The following is a 16017-nucleotide window of genomic DNA, read 5'->3' on the forward strand; positions in this document are numbered from 1 at the left end:
GACTCTTGTGAAGAATTTGGACACTGAAGTTCTGTCTAGATTGTACCGAGGCAAGGAAGGTGGTGGAGTGTCCCCTCCAAGTGGCGTGGCGGCATTGGTGGTGGAGGCAGCATGCATTGGGCACCCAATTATCCTCATGCCAATCTAAAGTAGTACGACATTGATATACGATAGTGATGCAATTCTATATTTGTTGTTTGGTAATATCAAATTATCAATTGTAATCCAAATTTCAATAAAACGGAAAATGATTATTGATCAACATGTCATATGTTTCTTCTTTATTATCTGGGTAAGACAACCCAAATAAAACTAAAGATATACCTCAGAATGAATTATAAAGGGATACTTTGGATGAGGTACCTAGTCCATAACACTCTTTAACTAAAACTTTTTGGTATTCAAAGTTTGATTAAAGTCCCTTTGTGACAACCCATCCCAAAATTTATGTTTTTATTTATTTTAGGATGTGCTATCCACACACCCTTGATAATTTATGTCTTGATCTTCTTCAATTCATCCGATCCGACGGTTGAAAATTAAAAAGGTGTGTGAGAAGTAAAATGGGGTGTGTGGATATCACACCCCTTTATTTTAATTGAGAGAATTGACGAAAATGCCCTAGAGGCAAAGACTTTGACTTCCGTTGACTATCGTCTAGAGAAACGTATGACTTATTCTTTCAGCGTATTTGAGTAGCACTTGTTGGTATGAACGCATAGGTGCCGTTTTGCAAGTTCGGATTATAAAGGTATAGTTATGGACGTTCGAAGTTGTTTTTCCTTATTTTTTTTATCTTAATCCTTTATTTAAATGAATTCCCACCAGGTGGGAATTCGGCCCAATCACAAAGGAAAGGTAAGGGAACCAATGAGAAGGTGAGTTAGTGACCAATCAAATAAAAAGGTTAAGGGACTAATTAGAAGAGGAGTGAGAAATGGTTATCTCCCTTTCAACCCGTGCATACCATGAACCCAATTTCGATTCAGCCAAAATTCCAGCCAATCTCCATCATTTTTTAGTTGAAATTCACACATCCATCATCTGCAACCTACTCCACCACCTCCCATCTACCATCTCCTCCTAATTTGAGGGTTTTTAAGTCCTAACCTGCAGGGAACTTCACTGGAGCACTGGAGGTGCTTGACGACGATTCCTCCATTCCAGCGAGTTGCACCACCCACCACCACCTTAATCAACTTCCCTTGGACCCAAGAACAAGACCCAACCAGTGGTAGGGGTGTTGGAACACCGAGGAAAGAGAATCACAGAACACCTACCTTAGGGTTTCTGGCGGGTTCGAGCTAAATTGGGGCTTTTCCCGGCCAAATTGGACTTGGTCATAGGCATAAAATTTTCTCTACTCATTGAGATCTTCATTTCTATAAAATTTGAGAATTTTTAGAAATAATTGATTTTTTCTGGCAAGTTGGGGCGGCCGAATGCTGTGTGCGGCAGCGCGTGTGGGTCGAGACCACACCTGGCCATCCTAGGCTAATTTGGATTCCCTAATTCCATATGTGAAGTCCGATTAACGAAATTTCATTGTTTGGGTACAATTTCGCTAAGGTCTGCCACTTGGTCATTATTTGAATCGACGATCCAACTGTTGGATCATCACCAAACTTTAGTAGGTTATTATTCATAATATTGGTGATGAGTGTTCATGAATATTTATGCTTTACTATTGCTGTTACAGGAGCAAGTTGTTTAACTAAAATCCTAAGAAGATTAGGGTAGAGTATGGAGGACAAACGAATAAAGAACATCTTGGTTGTCTCATTATTGATTATCTGAATCTCTACAATCTTTGAGATATATTTGGGATAATTTTACAGTGATATTTGTCAGGGTTCAAGAAAAACTTAGCTGCACTGCTATATAAGAGTATTTGGTTAAAGAATTTTTTCTGATTTAAGCACTTAGCTCTTGGATTGCATGAAATCAGTATTTAAAGAAATTTTTTGTATGAGAATGCATTACTAGAATATTTTTTGCCCAAAAAATTAACTCATAAAGCTTCTTGTGAGTTAGGGCTGGTTTGATATTGTTGTGATTTGAAAAAAAAACTATTTTTGCTGTGCTATGAGAATAAGCAGTTGTGAAATAAAGCAGCAGAGTGTTTGGTAAACTTTTTTGTAAAACTGATTTTGGAAAAATAAGCAGTATTATAATGTTTGGTAAACTTTTATGTAAAACGGCTGTGACTGTGTGAAATGACCAAAAATGATATAATACTAGATGTGTCATGAATTTAATTTTCTTAACAAATAAAGGTGAATTACTAAATATACTTTATTTTTAAAAGAAAAATATTTATAAATTTTATCTTAAACATATAATCCAACTTTTAACAAGAAATCATAATCTAACATTCAACATATAATCCAACATTTATAATATCTATTTACTATACAACTATTACTCTTTATCTTAAGCGTCTCCAACACTAATGGTTATTTTATAAAAAAATTAAACTAGTTTATTATTTAAAATCCCTATCTTTTTATGTTTTATTATCATAATTAAAATCAATCCACATTTTTCTAGAAGCATCTCTCAAACCCTCTTTCTCTCACATGGCTCTCTTTTCTTTCCTGTTCTCGTCCTTTCCTTCGCTCCAACCCATTTCACATTTTCTTTCTCAAACCCTCGTCCTTCCCGTTCTCGTCCTTTCTGCCGCTTCAACCCATTTCACATTTTCTTTCCTGTTAATCTTCCTCTCTCCATGCGATATCTTTCTTTCTCAATTGAAATCTTAAAATAAATTTCCTCTATGCTAGATGGTTCGTTGGCGGGTCAGATCGCAGGTTCAAAAACCAGTTCGATAATGGAGGAAGGGCTTGGGATAGCTTTGCTTGGTCCAAAAGCTCAAGGTCCACCGCTCCAAGTCTTAAAGTATGGCCTCATGATCTTGAACAACCTCAAAAAATATCTAGTCTCAGCATGGAAGGTGAGTGTTTGAGCTTCGGATTGTTGGTAATTCCACCTGGGATTTTGTTAGTTCAATTGGGTTGTGGGGATATTACCATCGGAGGTAGACTGGATATCATCATCGAGAGAGGCATCTGGCACCGCCGTGGACAGAGAGGGTTGGTGCAATCTTGCCTGCTGCATCACCGCCTCGACTCTCACGGATTTCGAAACAGCTTAGCTAAAAAAAATGGAAGATGATAAAAGCATCTTGTGTGATTGTAAATGGGGGTCATTTTAGGTCATGAAAGTTTCATTAAAGCCCTAAACGCCTCTTAGAAAAGAGGTTTGCACAGAAGTTGAAAAGTCAATTTTTCAGAGCTACCTTTTGCTGCTTCTGTTTTTTGGCTTTTTTTCATTCAAATCTGTGGAAAAAAATTGAAGTTGAAAGTTTACCACACATAAAAAAGTTCCCAACTCTTTTTGATACCCACTTTTTTTAAAATCACCTTAATACCAAACCAGGGATTAGTCTTAAGCGTTTGATTTAAATTTCTTTAGAATTATTGTCATTGTTTTTTATCCCTGCTGTTGTTTTTTATTTTTGATTTTTATGCGTTGTTCATCTGTGTAGGCACTCCAATTAGTTTTTGGAGTGCATCTTGATCAGACCACCACAAAAGAGAAAACGGAAACAAAATTCAGAGCCATCAAAACAAACAAATGCTAGTCTGTCCTAAAAAAGGTTGGTTTGTGTACTTTTGAAGAATATATGGAAAAAGAGAGTATTGATAATGGTGTAGAATCTGATGGTGATGTGGTTGAAAAAGATAAAATGTTGCATGAAAAGATCTCGGAACTCATTGACGAAATATGCAGCGTGAGCTGAGTTGATAAGGAGAAACAAGGAGAAGTGTGAAACAATTGAGTGGCCTTTGTCCCATGTGCATAAGCGAACGGATGAGAACAAAATTTTGAGGATTCATCTGGGAATCCATAAGGATACTACTGATCATACAATTCCAATCCATAAGAATGCTACTGAACATACAATTACAAGGCAAAACAAGCCTCAGTTTTCAAGGTCTAAGTCCACGGGGCCATCTTTCCTTGGAAGGCTCACTGGATGCACTGGCACCTGATCTTAATTAGCAACTTTTCAACTTAATTAGGTAGCTTTATAAGTTTTCAAATGTATCTGTTTATATGCTTTCATAATACAAATGAAGATTCCGAGTAAATTATAACATATTTCAATTTTCAATTTGCTGTGCGTAGAAATGGAACTGAATGCTTCGTTATTTTGATCTTGCATCTGAAGCCGAGTCTGGATTAAGAGAAAGATCTCATGGCAGGAATCATGGACTTGAGGAAGGTGAGGTTAACGAAGTGTGCTTTAGCACCAAGATTGAGTTTTGTTTTTTTACGATTTTTCTATAATCTAGATGCTGAAATACTTGGAGTTGGAATTAATAAGAATCGATTGAAACATGGATTTTTTATTAGATTGGTATGGCTGACATAGTAGTTTAAGATGCACTGCAGTGATTAGGGAATTTCTTTAACTGAACATATTTGTTTTCATGAGGTAGGTAGAATCCTCTGTAATTTAATTAATTAGATTGAAATTTGGAGCCATGTCTGGAGTCTTACACTATGGTGGTTAATGTGGTTTTTAGGTGATTTTTTCAAGTGGGGAAAAAGAGGTGGGTGTGGGATTTATATTGTTATTCTCAGTTGGTATATAAGTACTTGAATGTGCAAGACATGGATACCATACAAGAAATGCAAGAATTGAAATTAGAAGGTATGAAGGCATTTTGCAGAGGGTGGGTTCGAGTATGGTAAAACTCGCCTAGGTGGCGAGATTAATGGTGATGGTTTCGTGACAGTGTAGTTCGCCGTGAAAAATGGCTACGGTGGTCGCCTTGCTGTTTCTGTGCAGCGAGCACAGTATCGAGAGAAAGAGGTGAGGGAAATAGGGAGAGTGGTAGAGAGGGAGTGAGACATGAGGGTGGTGGCAAGGTGGTGCCTCGCCGGAGTGGTGAGTGAGGTGGTGATGGCTGCTCGAACGGGAGATTGATGGTGCACTGGAGAACTTGACTCCTCTCTCAGTCTAGTCTATGGGGAAGAAAACCAAACAGAGCTGTGCATTAGCAAAGTTTGAAATGAAGGGTTTTAATCTTTGGCATGCTCTTTATTTAATCTTCTTTGAATAAATTCCGATGGACAAGTGAAATAAACTGAATGAAAACTTGGAGAAGAAGTACTGATTTTTAATATCTTCAGTCGGGGATTATTGCGATGCCTTTGACAATTGAAATGTGAATACATTATGTTGCTTAGAACACAAGTCAAAAATTTTTAAACTGGAACAAAAGTCCATTATCTAGACTCGAGTTTTTCTAAAATTGTTTTATAAATTCCAGTGTAGTTAACAAAAAGAATAAACTTATGAAAAATGTTAGCTTGAGGTTGGATTGTAGGTAAATACGTGCTATCCCAGACAATGGAATTGCATCATGAGTTTCTATATTTTCTTGAACAAATTTACTAAAAATGTTTCCAACACCTAGGGGTTCAAAGATATTCAACTAGAATTTTAATCTTCAGACTTTCTCATTGTTGCAGTCTCTAATGGTTTAGTTAATCCTATTAGGCTATTGTTAGATCAATTAAAAGAGTGTTTTAGCCTATTGATAGTGTATTGTCTTATATACTTTCTCATTGTTAGATCAGTTGTGATTCTGTGTAGTTTATGTTTCTGGGTGTAAATTGTTCATACAATCTCACTTTTTCATCTAATTAGTGAGCCAAAAAGAAAATTTTTAACATTTTAAATCCTAATTATCTCCATTTCAGCCAATGCACATTTTTTCTACCTAAAAGTCTTTGATGCATGTCCTTTTTTTTTTTTTTTTAAGCATTGAAACATACATTGTTCGAAATTTGTTGAGCACTTGAAACTTTAGAAGTTAAGTTTTTCATTCCTTCCTCCTCCACCTCTTCATCCTTGCTCCACCACGAATTGAAACTAAAAGTTGCTCATCCAAATCAATTTCGGTTAACTCAAATCCTTGGAACCCTAAAACCCAAATTTCTCCAGATCATTCCAAAATTCAACGGCAAACACAAAACCCAGATCCTTAAACTCACTTGATAACGTGTCAAAGGCTGGGCATCCAGTTCTCATACGTGGCTCCCGTTGGATCCAGTATGCTTTTGCTGCTGCCGATCTACAGGTAAAGCTTAAATTTACATACAATTTTTTTTATTTTTCTTGATTGGAATTTGGGCATTTTGTTCGTCCCTAATCCCAAAGTTCTGTAATTTATGCAACTTCAATCAAAAGACATGTTTTTTATTGTTGAAAATTTTTAACCCCAGTTTAGATATCCATTTGCTCATTAAAATAGTGTTTTGGGTTCAGTAACCGAACCTCCTTGCTCGGAGGCAGATTGTCTACCCTCCTAGTTGTGGTGCCCTTCCATGCCCTCTTATTTTGTACGGTCACGGTTAAGCCACGTTAATATTTTATATTTTTATTACTTTGTGTCTTATTATCTCTATTAAAAAATTAATATAAAATGTTGATGTGGCTTAATCGTGATCGCACAAATAGGAGGGCATGAAAGGGCACCACAACTAAGAGGGCAGACAATCTGCCTCCCTCCTTGCTCCTCTTTTAACTCTAGAAGGTTTTGCTTTGAATTTGATAAACCTGACACGCCCCAACCCCGATATCCCTAAATATCAGGGTAGGCATATGTTGGCTGACACTCGAGGGTGACGAAGTCATTTTAAACATGCATACAATTAAAACAAATATGCAATTAGAACAATTATACCAAAGCAGAAACGTATTCAGAGCGTACATCTATTAAGAATAATGTGGGAAAATTACTAGGAAATTGTGCCAACCCAAAAATGATACATATACTGAGAAGACTCGAGAATAACTACGCCAAAGTGTCCTAATGCCGGGATCCTGTGCCTCGAATCTAAATCCTAAGGGGGCACAAAACAGAAAAGGTGAGTGGACCATAATCTATATTAATACTAGTAATACCAAAAACCATTTTAATGTGAACATAATAACCCCTTGTTTTGAAAACATATATAATACTACATAGTAGATTTCCTAAAAACCCTAGCATGTTGTGCATTCATTAGGAAAACATATATGTGTAAAATGATATTCGAAGATGGTAGTAAAACCACCCGAAGGCAAATCTGTAAAACCTCTGCCCAAAGGCAAATCCATACCTCTCAATAAAATTATACTCTTTACAGGTATCATGGTCGCCCGAAGGCAATACTTGTCCATCATCCAAAGGTGAAGTTGTACGTTACTGGGTTACGCCAGTGAAGAAACATGGTAGGCCTCATCACCCGAAGATGAAGTTGTACGACTCCGAGTTATGCCGGAGAAGAAACTCTATAACATCTCACACCAACACTAGCAGTGGCTAGTGAAGCTGTCCGACACTGCTTTCAGTAGTGAAGCTTAACAAAGCCCAAGAATTTGGGCCGAGTGAACAAACCCATTTCTATGGCAAACTTGTAAATTATCCTAAAATTTTAAAACGGGCTATGTAAAACCTCTCTGTGTTCGTGAGCTGATACAGTTTTTGGGTGCTAAGTCGAAATTTTGTTGGATAGGAACCCATAAACAAATACGAGGAAGTATGCGAATCATCACTCAGCAAGGGTGATTGGCGGTAGAAATTGGGTTATTCCATTCATTACTGGCTTTATCATATTCATTACCCTCTTTTTCTTAAAAGGGTTTTGGCTTTGGAAGGCGATGGAGATCAGTGACAATGATCAGAGTTCGTCACTGTGTGGATGATCCCAGTGTAGCGCTGGTTTTCAACTCTGGTGCTTTGTATGGTTTTGGGGGCGTGAATTTTTGGGGATTTCGTTTGGATTTCTGGGTAGGCAACACCTCTATTCAACTTAAATTTATTTCCCTCTTTTTGTTTCTCAAGTTTGTTTGATGGAAAGTTTGTTTTATCCTTTACTAAACAGTTGTTAGGATTAATAGTTTTGATTTCTTTTGAATTTATTTTTTATTTTATTTTGAAGCCCTGATTTTTTTCAAGAACTGTCTACCCTGTATGTACACCAGATGCTCCTGACATTTCAAATAAGGTAACTTCCCAAACACTGATGTTTCGCTTTTTTACTGGTATATGTAATCCATTGAGTTCTGTAACTTTACTAATATTCGTTTACTATGCAAGTTAAATTCTTATTTTTCGGTTTGTCAATAATTTTGCTTTTCTACTCTACATCCTGGATTAAGAGGTTGCCACATCAAGGAGTTCAAGTTTTGCTTAATAGATAACAGTTGTTTTTAAGCTAGTCTGTAATCTGTATGGTCTTGATCATGTCTTCTATTTTGGTGGCAATTAGGTGTCACTAGATGGTCTACTAAAGCAGCTAAGGGTATTGAAATCAGTTATTGTTGATTGGTGGTGGGGAATTGTAGAGGGATATGGTAGACATAAGTATAATTGGAATGGATACAAGAGGCTCTTTCAGATGGTACATGCCTGTTTTTTCACTTGCAGAAGCTTTTTTCTCTCAGTGGGCATATAAACACCACCTGTGGTTAATTGTTTTGCAATCTTTGTGGTCATTTTTATTCTTTCCATGGTTTCCTGTAATGCTTGGCAAAGTTTTGAGATTTAGTCTCTACAATGTGGGAACCAAGGAACTCACTTCCCTTTCATGCTCTGAATTCACACTCAGTCTGGAGATTATATAATCATTTGGGCATGGTTTCTCTCTAGGATAAAGCTTCTGTCTGGCTATATATATGGAATTGGGTTTGTGTAATTAATGTCAAATAATTGAGTTCAATATAGTTATATTCCTTGGCTTAAGCTTTCATCTTTCTTCCTTCATTTTTCAAAAGAGGTTAATTTTATACTCATTTTTTAAAAATTATGCATAGTAGTTGTTAAATAATTGGGGCATTTGAAAGTCCTTGCTTCTGTAATTGTGAGATGATTATTGTGCTTTGATTTATTTAATTATACTATAGGAGTGATGGAAAATTTAATTTATGCAGGTGTTTTCATTTTTTCTTCCTAGCTATCAATTTGGTTTTGCACATTATGCCAAAAAGAACTAGGAATAGCAAAAGAAATCAGATGGTACAAGATCATACTTCTAGAAGTCCCCGCAACGGAACACGGGCATTTTTGCTAGTGTACTCGAAAAGGCTTATAAGGTAAGACCACCTTATCCTTGGAAACAAATTTCTTTTTTAATTTAAGATCTGGTTTTCATGCATTTTATTTTCATGTTGTTTTTGCTGTTGTGTTTAGTTGCTTCATTATACTTGTTCCTACTTTTCCTTCCAAGGACGTTGAAAACCTGTTTGTTGTGGTTTAGGAAAAAACAATTTCTGATTAGATACATTCTCTATATGTCTTGAGGGTGCAAGTGTAGTTTTTTTTCTCGTCCTCCATTATGAAGTTGCTCTCCTCATATTGTTCTGGTTATTTCATACTATCCCCTATGCTACCACCATACATTATGTTAGTGTTCCGTATGATAACAAGTTATGCACTTCATTCCTGACCAGTAAAACGCTCTGCCTCGGTTCAATCAACGTTTAGGTTCTTAACATAAAACTAAATGCAATCTATGTCATTGGGTATGGAGGATGTTCTTCCTGCATATATTGGGAATGAACATGCAACTATTATTTCATAGTTGGAATCTGTCTCGTATGACCCTTTGGTTCTGGACAATTGATGGCTGTATGCACCTTGTCCATGTCACCAAGCCGTACTCGCCAAGTTTTAAATCCCCATTTCTTGTCGATGACAGCTCTCATTGAAGGAGAGTTCTCTTTACCCGAACTCCTTGTCCATGTCTAATAATTGTTTCTTCCTTTTCGGGGTTTTTGTTCTTTCCTAAATTAAAAGCTGAACAGATGGTACCTAATTCATGAAGGTTGATACGTTTCTTAGTATTTGACACTTCGTTGGTGTCTGGACGTTTATGGACGTGTTTGATCCCTGCCAGTGAAAACAGTTGTTTTTGATGAAACAGGGACTCTGACAGTTGGGAAACCCGTAGTAGTCAATGCTGTGCTCTTTACTCAATGGAGGAGTTGACAACTCATTGTTGTTATGCTATTGTAAAATTATTTTGTCAATCATGCTAACATGTCTCTATTTGAGAAATATGTAGGTAAATGGTGATTGGTGAGGTTCATGTGGGAAAATAATGTCCAGGTTGGTCCTGAGGTTGACTAGCATGTTTCAGAACCTGATAATCTGGCTCGAACATGTGTGTTGGTTTCCATTGATGGAAAGATCGCTGGGTCTTTTGCTGTAACTGATCCAGTGAAGCCAAAGGCTGCACAGGTCATCTCTTATCTTCACTCGATAAACATTACAAGCATCGTGGTTCTGGTTTTGAACGCAGATTGATTATATTTCAAATGACTTATCTAGGGTAAAATAATGTCTTATAGAAATCTTCAAACTCATTTTTCTATATTAAGTTTGTTTCTGACTTGATATGTGAGTCATCTATCTTACATAGTGTTTTCTGACTTGTTAAAGTGGATTTGGATGCGGATGAAAGGAATGGCGGTGGCAATGATGGGAGATGGAATTAATGACTCTCCAGCTATGGTTGCAGGAGATGTTGGCATGGCCATTGGTGCTGGCACCGACGTGGCTATGGAAGCTGCTTATAGTTCTGATGAAGAGCAACTTGGAAGATGTAGTTACTGCCATTGATCTCTCTAGAAAGACCATTTCTCGAATTCGATTGAATTATGTCTAGGCCCTGGGCTACAATATCCTCAGCATGCCGGTGGCGGCTGGAGTTTTGTTCCCTTTCACTGGAATTCGTTTACCACCGTGGCTTGCAGGTGCATTCCTGCTTCATCTCTAATCGTGGTATGTTCTCTCTTGTTGCAGTCATATAAGAAGCCTTTGCATATTCAGAGCGTCACCAATGGCAAGTCTGCATGATAGTGTATGTACATATCTGTACTAGTTTTCAACTTCTGGTTGTTACTTCCCTTCTTCGTATTGCTGCAATGAATTTGTACATGCGATCGTGATTAATAATTGAGAAGCATAAGACCGTAACTCTTGGACCGTTTGCATATCATCTTTGCTTTGTTCTGTTCAGAAAAACTGATTAGCCAAGTTTAGATGATTTTCGAATCTGAAGAGTGTTCAACTAGAGCTTGATTATATGTAAACGTCGTCAAAAACATTTCATCCGGAAGAATGCAACTGTTATGTGTTTGGTCGCATTTGCATTTGCATTTGCATTTGAATCAAAATGTATGTCATCATTAAATATCAATCTTGAAATTTATGGTGTTGTTTGTTTTGATGGTGAACTGAAGACTAAAATTCCACATTTGGGCATCTCCAGCTGTGCCCACAAAATGGACAGAACTCGTCGGCTAGCAGCACCAATTACCAAATATCACCATCAAGCTATTAGCAAAAAATGAATGGTGATAGTTACGGCGAACGTCACCATCAAGCTATCAGCAAAAAATGAATGGTGTGTGTTTGATATGTAAAAAATCCAAATCACAAGCCTTCGTTCCACTACTCTAAGTCTCCTCACTTCGACAACAAAGTTGGACTTAGACTATACCTCCTCACCTAGCTAAGCTATCAGCGAAAAATGAATGGTGTGTGTTTGATATGTAAAAAAAATCCGAATCACACGTCATCGTTCGACTAGTCTAAGTCTCCTCACCCTGACATAGAAGCCGGGCAAGTCTTGGTTTGTTTCCCTATTTATGTGAAAGTAATGAGTTCTAGTTTTCGATCGGATTTAAACCGAAAGACAAAAACTACTACAATTAAGGAGAGAAGTCGTTTCCTACTGCTGAGAATGTTTTCGATGATACACTGCTTGTGTTATATCTATATGATGATTATGGCTAATTACTTAACTGCAGGTGCATTAGCAATAGCTCATACCAATTTCAGCACAGATCAGTCTGCGCTTCTTGCTCTCAAAGCTTACATCACTAGTGACCCTCAAAACATCTTGACCGCCAACTGGTCGTCTGCCTCCAATTCCAACATTTGCAACTGGGTTGGTGTTACCTGCAGTGCTCGCCACCACAGAGTCACGGCCTTAAATCTCTCGTACATGGGTCTTGCCGGAGTTATTCCTCCGCATCTTGGCAACCTCTCATTTCTCGTTGCGTTGGGCCTTCAGAATAATAGTTTTCATGGTCCCCTACCGCAAGAATTGTCTCATTTGCGCCGGTTGAAGGCGATTAACTTTGGAAACAACAACTTTATGGGAACCATTCCTTCGTGGTTTGGGTCCTTTGCTAAACTTCAAGCCATCAAATTGTACGGTAATGGCTTCTCGGGTTTCATACCGGCTGCTATCTTCAACTTATCTGCACTCGAAACAATTAATCTGAAAAGGAACCAACTATCAGGTGCGTACGTACAACACCATTACCAAACACGTAGGAATATAAATTAATATTGCTTACTTCATCATTACATTTTAACATCTTTGTTACATTTTAACATCTATATATAAGATGTATAACAATCATCTCTTTTGGATCTTTTTTCCTTCATTTTGTTGCCATGCGTGCACATATTTAACAGGTAGCATACCCAGAGAAATAGGCAACTTAACAATGGTGAAGAGCATATACCTTGACTACAACAAGTTCGAAGGTATACTACATGACTTAGGTTTTGTTACATCTATACATACAAGACCCTTCTTAGCAGGGATCTCGTTCCACTTTAGCAAAAATGAGACGAGAGGACTATCGTAGGATCGTATATTTACTGTGTAAGACCCTTGTATTCGGAAGCAAAAAAGGGGTCCTATATAGTGAGTACATGATCCTTATAATGTTATCCCTCTTTTGCTACAGTACAACAAGATTTCTACTAATAAGCTGCTCCTATATGTCTACATGATTTTAATATATACGGATTGATTTTATAGAACTTCCAAACGAGATAGGCAGTTTAGGTCAGCTGGAGGAGTTGTTTGTGCAAAACAATGCCCTAAAAGGCTCGGCTTTTGTGCCTGTCCTCAACATATCTTCTTTGACTACTTTGACTCTATCCGGAAACAACATGAGTGGCAGTCTTCCGGACAATATATGTGAGCATCTTTCGAGTATTCGACGATTGAATTTGGCTCAAAACCAGCTTGATGGTCTGATTCCCTTCAAACTGTGGCAATGCAAAGAGCTTCGTCAATTGGTATTAGCGGTTAATGATTTCCGTGGAAGCATACCCAAAAGTCTTGGCAATTTCACCTACTTAACCGACATTATTCTTTTTGACAATAATTTAACAGGTAATAAATTTAGGACCGTTTGATAATCATTTCGTTTATTGTTTTTAGTTTTTAGTTAAACTGAAGTTTCAAATTTAATGCAAATGTGCTAAAATTGTGACAGGTACAATACCGGATGAGATTTGTGATCTTCCACAGTTAGAGAGATTAGACCTGTTTAGTAATAATCTCAATGGCGTCATCCCATCCAAACTCTTCAATAACTCCATGATAAGACAAATAGGGCTTTCTTTTAATCAGCTCTCAGGTAGCCTCCCAGCAAACATAGGTCTTAACGTTCCAAACCTAGAAATCCTTGATGTAGCCAAAAATAACCTCGTGTCCGAACTACTCCCTAACCTCTCCAATGCTTCCAAGCTCAGGGTGCTAGACATGAACACAAACTCATTTACCGGGTTTCTTCCTAGCACGCTCTGTTCCTTGAAAAACCTCGAGCGTCTTTACTTGTACTTGAATCATTTGACGATTGATGCTTCTACTCCACAAGCAGCAAGCACTCTCCCTTGCTTGTTTAATCTTAGAAATTTGAAAGACTTCGACTTGGGAGACAATCCACTAAACACCACGATTCCAGCTTCTCGCAGGAATCTCTCTACGTCACTCCTATATTTTGATTTAATGCGTTCCAACATCAGGGGCAACATTCCAGTTGATATTGCCAACTTTAGCAGCTTGATAGAGATAAACTTGGGAAACAATCAGTTGAGCGGAGCAATTCCAACTTCAATACAAAGGCTACAAAATCTCCAAGCTTTGTATTTGAATGATAACGAACTGCAAGGACATGTTCCGTATGAACTCTGTCAACTAAACAACCTAGTCGAGTTACTTTTGGCTGGTAATCGTCTCTCTGGTTCTATTCCTTCCTGCTTGGGTACTTTGGCAGGAGCTCTAAGAGATTTATCGTTAGACTCCAATTTGTTAACTTCAAAAATACCATCTTCCTTGTGGGAACTCAAGTATATATTGTTCCTAAACTTGTCATCCAATTCTCTAGTTGGACCACTCTCAGAAGACATCGGAAAGTTGGAAGATGTGGTGGAGATTGATTTATCAAATAACCATTTCTCCGGAAACATTCCCGATAGCATTGGGGGTCTTCTAAATATGATTAATTTGTCCTTGGCAAACAATTATTTAGAAGGCCATATTCCCAGTTCATTTAAAACCTTGCTAAGCCTAGAATTCTTGGATTTGTCCAAAAACAATCTATCCGGAGTGATCCCAAAGTCATTGGAAGCACTCTTGTCTCTCAAGCATCTGAATTTGTCTTTCAACAAACTCCAAGGAGAAATTCCAACCGGTGGGCCTTTCGGAAACTTCTTTGCTGATTCATTTGTATCAAACGATGCACTCTGCGGTGCTCCCCGATTCCATGTTCCACTGTGCAAAAATAGAACAAAAGTTAAGCCAAATTGGAGGAAAGCTAAATATATCATCTCAGGGGTCACATCAGTAATACTCCTAGTGGCCGCTGCATTGATTCTGATACTACGCAAGAAAAGGAATGTCGAAGTTGTACGAGAAACTGCCTCGCTACATCAAGTTCTTTGGAGAAGAGTTTCGCACCTAGAACTTGTAAAGGCAACAAATGGATTTCATGAGAGTAACTTACTAGGCACGGGGGGTTTTGGCTCAGTATACAAAGGAACACTTTCAGATGGGATAGATATCGCCGTCAAGGTCTTCAATTTACAGCTAGAAGGGGCATTCAAGAGTTTTGATAAGGAATGTGAAATACTAAGCAATATCCGTCACCGGAATCTTATTAAAATCATAAGTTGTTGCGATGAACTTGATTTCAAAGCCCTGATACTTCAATTGATGCCTAATGGAAGCCTCGACAACTGGTTGTATTCTCCAACCCGCTCCATGACTATCCTGCAGAGGTTAGACATAATGAAAGATGTTGCATTGGCACTAGAATATCTTCATCATGGTTACTCGATACCTATCGTTCATTGTGATGTGAAACCAAGCAATATACTACTAGATGATGATATGGTTGCACATGTTGCTGATTTTGGCATTGCAAGACTCATCGGCAGTGGAGATTCGATGACAGAAACCATGACCCTAGCCACAGTTGGATATATGGCTCCAGGTGATGTATTTCCTCAATTTTGTATATGTTGGCCTTATTAGGAGTTATAATTTTCTTTTTATCATGTATAACTAAATTCACATACAAATTTTGCAGAGTATGGGATGGAAGGAAGCGTTTCAACAAGAGGGGATGTGTATAGTTTTGGTATTGTACTCATGGAGACATTCACAAAAAGGAAGCCAACAGACGAGATGTTTGTTGGGGAATTGGATTTAAAGCAATGGATTGCGGATTCATTATTTCCAGATGCTGCAATAGGTGAAGTTGTGGATGCCGATATACTAGGGGCGGAGGAAGATGGTGATTTCGTGAGCAGAAGGGATTGCTTATCATCCGTTATGAGATTAGCTTTAGCTTGCTCTGCAGCATTGCCGAGAGAGAGGATTAACATGAAAGATGCCGCAATCACACTCACCAAAATCAAGACCAAGTATTTGAAGGACTGTGGAGGAATGAATTAGTTCTTTTTGTTCTCTATATTTTGGGATCCATTTTCTTATTGTTGTTTTGAATCTGCAAAGACTACATTATCTTCTCATAGTAGACGGATTTGAGAATATGACGATATTCCTCAAATTAAAATGTCGTAGCTGGATTTGTCAATGCAATGAGGCCAATAGTACCAAAATTGCAATTCAAATTATTCT

General features: G+C 37.8%; 1 protein-coding gene and 1 long non-coding RNA gene across 3 annotated transcripts; both read left to right on the forward strand.

The window, feature by feature from the left end:
* Positions 1 to 2547: 2547 nt before the first annotated feature.
* On the forward strand, positions 2548 to 4620 carry LOC125480051. Its single transcript, XR_007260457.1, has 2 exons — positions 2548 to 4085; positions 4192 to 4620. It is a non-coding gene; the product is annotated as an uncharacterized LOC125480051 (long non-coding RNA).
* Positions 4621 to 7548: 2928 nt separating this feature from the next.
* Positions 7549 to 16010, forward strand: LOC103962111 (LRR receptor-like serine/threonine-protein kinase EFR). Of its 2 annotated transcripts, XM_048590284.1 has the most exons (9): positions 7549 to 7850; positions 8002 to 8067; positions 8993 to 10301; positions 10503 to 10844; positions 11876 to 12373; positions 12552 to 12623; positions 12904 to 13263; positions 13367 to 15367; positions 15464 to 16010. In XM_048590284.1, exons 4-9 carry the CDS (start codon positions 10721 to 10723, stop codon positions 15829 to 15831), a joined length of 3423 nt encoding a protein of 1140 aa, XP_048446241.1. In that variant the 5' UTR covers positions 7549 to 7850; positions 8002 to 8067; positions 8993 to 10301; positions 10503 to 10720; the 3' UTR covers positions 15832 to 16010. The 2 variants fall into 2 exon arrangements, with proteins under 2 accessions (XP_048446241.1, XP_048446243.1); XM_048590286.1 differs by lacking the exons at positions 7549 to 7850; positions 8002 to 8067; positions 8993 to 10301 and having other exon boundaries at positions 10503 to 10816.
* The last annotated feature ends 7 nt before the right edge of the window (positions 16011 to 16017 follow it).

Source organism: the organism of the source record quoted next, unplaced genomic scaffold (genome assembly GCF_019419815.1).
Source record: "Pyrus x bretschneideri cultivar Hongxiangsu unplaced genomic scaffold, Pyrus_bretschneideri_v1 Contig31, whole genome shotgun sequence".
Classification (NCBI taxonomy): Eukaryota; Viridiplantae; Streptophyta; class Magnoliopsida; order Rosales; family Rosaceae; genus Pyrus; species Pyrus x bretschneideri.